This window comes from Dipodomys spectabilis, unplaced genomic scaffold (genome assembly GCF_019054845.1).
Source record: "Dipodomys spectabilis isolate Male_0828 unplaced genomic scaffold, ASM1905484v1 ptg000140l, whole genome shotgun sequence".
Lineage (NCBI taxonomy): Eukaryota > Metazoa > Chordata > Mammalia > Rodentia > Heteromyidae > Dipodomys > Dipodomys spectabilis.
In genome coordinates, this window is record NW_024870817.1 from 16,607,076 (window position 1) to 16,611,360 (window position 4,285).

At 41.4% G+C, this 4,285-nt stretch overlaps 1 protein-coding gene and 1 non-coding gene across 3 annotated transcripts; both read right to left on the minus strand.

Annotated features, from left to right (window-relative positions):
• Positions 1 to 1,717: 1,717 nt before the first annotated feature.
• On the minus strand, positions 1,718 to 3,661 carry LOC122117176 (cytochrome c oxidase subunit 7C, mitochondrial). Of its 2 annotated transcripts, none has more exons than XM_042690843.1 (3): positions 3,495 to 3,661; positions 2,593 to 2,735; positions 1,718 to 1,807 (listed from the first exon to the last, which is right to left on the minus strand). In XM_042690843.1, the coding sequence occupies exons 1-2, from the start codon at positions 3,567 to 3,569 to the stop codon at positions 2,619 to 2,621; spliced, it is 192 nt and encodes a 63-aa protein (XP_042546777.1). In that variant the 5' UTR covers positions 3,570 to 3,661; the 3' UTR covers positions 1,718 to 1,807; positions 2,593 to 2,618. The 2 variants fall into 2 exon arrangements, with proteins under 2 accessions (XP_042546777.1, XP_042546776.1); XM_042690842.1 differs by having other exon boundaries at positions 1,718 to 1,812.
• On the minus strand, positions 1,876 to 1,935 carry LOC122117399. The gene has a single exon (XR_006149146.1). It is a non-coding gene; the product is annotated as a small nucleolar RNA Z39 (small nucleolar RNA).
• Positions 3,662 to 4,285: the final 624 nt, after the last annotated feature.

The following is a 4,285-nucleotide window of genomic DNA, read 5'->3' on the forward strand; positions in this document are numbered from 1 at the left end:
TAGTTTATTACAACCTCAGGCAATTTTATTCTTAGACATCTTGTAATTTCAAATTTTTTTCCTTTACATTTTTCTGCTTGAACCTTCCTTCCCTCCGGCCCTGACCCCGTCCCCACCACCAAAAAAAAAAAAAAAAAAAAATCCCTTCAGGCTGCCCTGATGCTTTTAAATTACTAACTGAAGATCTCTATTTTTACCAACATATGCAAATATTTGAAGATATTGTTACAGTTGTTTTGATTTACTTCTGGATGGTAATAGGGGCAAAATTTGTTGAAATGTTTAAATTAACTTCCATATGAACTCTATATAATATTCTTGTAATTCTTCCTATTCAAATTGTTATGAGCTAGTGGCTCATGCCTGTAATCGTACCTACTTAGGAGACTGAGCTATAAGGCCCATTGTTCAAACCAAGCCCAGGCAAAAAAAAAAGTTCCTAAGATTCCATCTGCAATTAACCACCAGAAAAACCAGAAGGCACAGTGGCTCAAAGGGATAAAGAGGTATCCTTCAGCAAAAGGCCTCAGGGACAGCACCAAGGATGAGTCTAAGCCCCACAACTGACAAAAAGAAAAAAGTTTACTATCAAGTTTGATAAGGCTTATTAGACTTGAATTAAAGGGGAGATGACGTGTTTTCTTATTCTGCCACTAATTTTTTAGCAACATTTATGTCCTTAGTTGTCTTCCTTACCAGGAATCATCTAAAAGTACCATCTTATCCCTAACCTTTGGATTAAAGAAGTGGTGGCATCTCTAAACATGGCTTGGTTTCTATTAAGAACTTTTAGGTTCCTAGTAATCAGTACTCTGATGTGTAAATCTCAAGTGGATTCTCAGTATTTCCTACTCTGAGTAACATTTGAGCTTTGAATGATTCTTATCAGATTCTCTGATTAAGTCCTCTCTTGTGTGCTGACTACAAAACATTGTTGATCTTAATGCTCATTTTTTACTGGTGGGCAATTTCAAATGTCTCATACTAAGGGCATAATTATGGGCACATTTGCTTCTCATCGGTACCAGTTGTTTTTGAGGTCATATGGCCTACATTTAAATTTTTCCCCCTTAAGGGTACCTGTAAATATTTAAGATTTCCCTAACACTTAGAAAACTAGTATTGAATTCCACAATAGCAAACACTGTTAAGACATGTGGTCTTGCTCTAAGCTTATTCTACTCTGAAAATATTTTTGGTTATTTATCAGTACATTGTAGCCAACTCTAGAAGTACTTGGGAATACAACCCCTATTAACTTTTACAGTATTTTTTTTTCTGTTTTTATTCAGCCTAATTAAGGCAAAATTTTCAGTTTTAGATTTTAGGTCTAGAAATAATAAACCTTACAATATCTTAGAACTTCAATCTGTGTCATTGGTGACACAGATGTACAATGGTTGAAATTCTAATCACTTTTTTCATGAAAAATCACTATTCTTTCAAAGACAACTAAGACTATGTGTGTATACACACACAATACATATTCACAGATATATTTTGTTTAGTTGTTTTACGACTGTATTTTCCTTCTAAAACATAAATTAGGAAACACTAAATTCCTGACTTGTGAGTCACAAGTAATAAAATCTTACAAGTATCCTAACAAGCTAATCTTATAATTCTTAGGGGAAATACTGACACTTGAGAACACCCCAAATAAAATAAAGGCAAGTTCAAGTATCATATTCCTATGGCAGAAAGGAGGCATCAAGCATTCATGTCAAGAGTTTATTTACAAACATATCTAGTATTCTGAGTTGGAGAGTTTAATCCACTTTCCAGAGTCTGTACCTCTTCAAACATTCTTATCTGCAAAATAAAAAAAAAATTAACAAAAAAAGAAAAAGTTGTCTTACTTTGTTTCAGATTTGGTACATCAGAAAGCGTTTACAGTATCATTTTATTCATACTGATTTGTATCATCATATGTACCAAAACCTTTATATTAGTGGCCTGAATAACTCTATAATAATCTTCCTTTATAAATCATAGGTCAAAATTTATTCATTCTAGAGACCTTTCTATATTCATGTCAACAAACTATTTACAATTGATGGCTAGTATTTTTTAAAATCCGCACATCTAACACTTCATTTGTTCCCTTAATGCAGATTTCTAAAGGCAGCACCACTGCCATTTAGTCTGTACCTTGGGATATCATAAATGACTGTAGTCACTGCCAAATTTCCCAGTATGGTGCAAATCTCACTGCCTTTAAGTTTTCCTATGATGGCTGGGTTAATCAGTCACAGATTTATCATAGCATAAACACCAGAAACCTATACAAATTGTAGGAGCACAATAAGTACATTATTTTCTGAGTCCCCCCCCCCCCATATATTCTGTACTCTAAGCACAGATTTTAACTGTTTAACAAAAATAAGTAAAATCAACTTAATTATTTCTGTCAGAGGCCTGTTGGGGAACCACACAAATGATCAAACTGGAATTCAATAAATACTGATTCTTACTGATCAAAAATAATTGTTTACAGGCTAAGTACATGATGTTCATCATTGCTACACCCTGTACAGGTTTGTATGGAGTGTATCTAATAGCACTCTAGGAAGACTAGAAACCTATAATTACCTGTTAAATGGTGAATTACGATACCCTTACTTCTTAAGCAGTTGGTGCCTCACTATAAAAAATGGTGCAGCAAACCCAGATCCAAAGAATACAGTCATCATGGCCAGTAACCGCCACTTGTTTTCCACTGAAAATGGCAGAGTCTGTGGGGGAAGTGAAAACAAAAATATTTTTTTACACGATCGGGTGCACATAAAATAATCTGGCTTCAACATCAAGACTTCCGAGTAAAATAGAGACATGTATTTTCCAAAATTGAAACAAACAACAACAAAAAAAAACCCTTATCCGTGGGATTAACTGCTTATTAGCATCTGGCCAAGGACAGGCCAGGGTCAACCGCACAACCAAGGAGTTCTAACTCTTCCATCCCTAGGCCTAGACCATCATTCACTAGTAGGCCTCAGGGTCCAAGGTCATGCCTACATTTTCGATTGGAGTCATTTAACACCTGGGGCCAAACCTAATTCGAAACCTCATTCCCGAGAAGGGTATTTTTAATTCAACCAACCAGGAATAAAGGACCTCACACCACCTCAGGCTCTCATCTTCCCCGACAGTGTCCCACGACCTTCAGCCGGGGCCGACGACCTCCAGGAACAAGGCCGCGCGCGGGCTCGGTGCGGGCAGTCTGCGGGGGGGGGAAGGCGGCGGCGCCTCACCGCAGAGGCCCGGCCGCTGGCTCTACCACCCTTCCTTCCGCGGAACCACCGCCTCAGCTTGGCAGCACGGCCCCGGCGAAGGCGCCCAGCGGCGACGGCCCCCCGGCATCCCCGCCGCCATTCTCGCTGCGCGCCGAGGGTCGCCTCGCGTTCCCGGCCACCCCGTCCCGCGCCGCCGCCACGGCGGCCTCGGCGGTGAGCCCCCTCCCCGCCCATCAACGTCGGGCCCCTCACACTGACCTTCCCCGGGCCGTGCTCATAGTGGGCCCGACGGATCACAGAGGTTGTAAACCTCCGGACGCTTTGGCCCAACATGGCGCCGCGAGAAACTCTGCGAAAGGCGCACCGACAACGCGCGAGAAATGGCCGAGCGACCCGAGCGCGGACCGGTCTCCGAACGCAACCGTCACAAGGGAAGATGGGAAATCGGGTCAGGGGTCGCCGGAAATACGGCGGCGTGGCCGGGAGGAGGGGGAGGGGGGGTCTCAGAATTGTGGGAAATGTAGTTTTCTAGTTCCGCGCGCATTCCAGCCCAGGAGCATTGTGGGAAACGTAGTTCTGGTGTAGCATCAGAACCTAGTAGTTTTTTTTCCCCAAGGTCCTTGTGGTAAGTTTCCAGAAATTATTTTACAGAATTAAGTGAAGCAATTTAACCTAATGTTTTGTAGTTTATAGAAGAAGTGGACAAACTCATCTGTGTGTATATGTGTGTGTGTGTCTCCCAGGTATCTTATCTACAGTAATTTTTTTAATTTAATTTAATTTTTTTTTGTGAACATACTGTACAGAGGGGTTACAATTACATGGGCAGGACAATGCATACATTTCTTACCAAGCATTGCAGCCTCCCCCTTTGTTTACCCTTCACATCCCTTCCCAGCCTCCACCCCCCCCCCCCAATCCTCTCCCCCCCCCCCCCCCCACCAACGTTGTAAAGCTCGTTTTCAACATGACAACTTGTACTTCTCATAGTTGCATCAGGTCCACCTGTATCCTTAAACGACTTGTTTTTCCCCATCTCCTCCACAAGT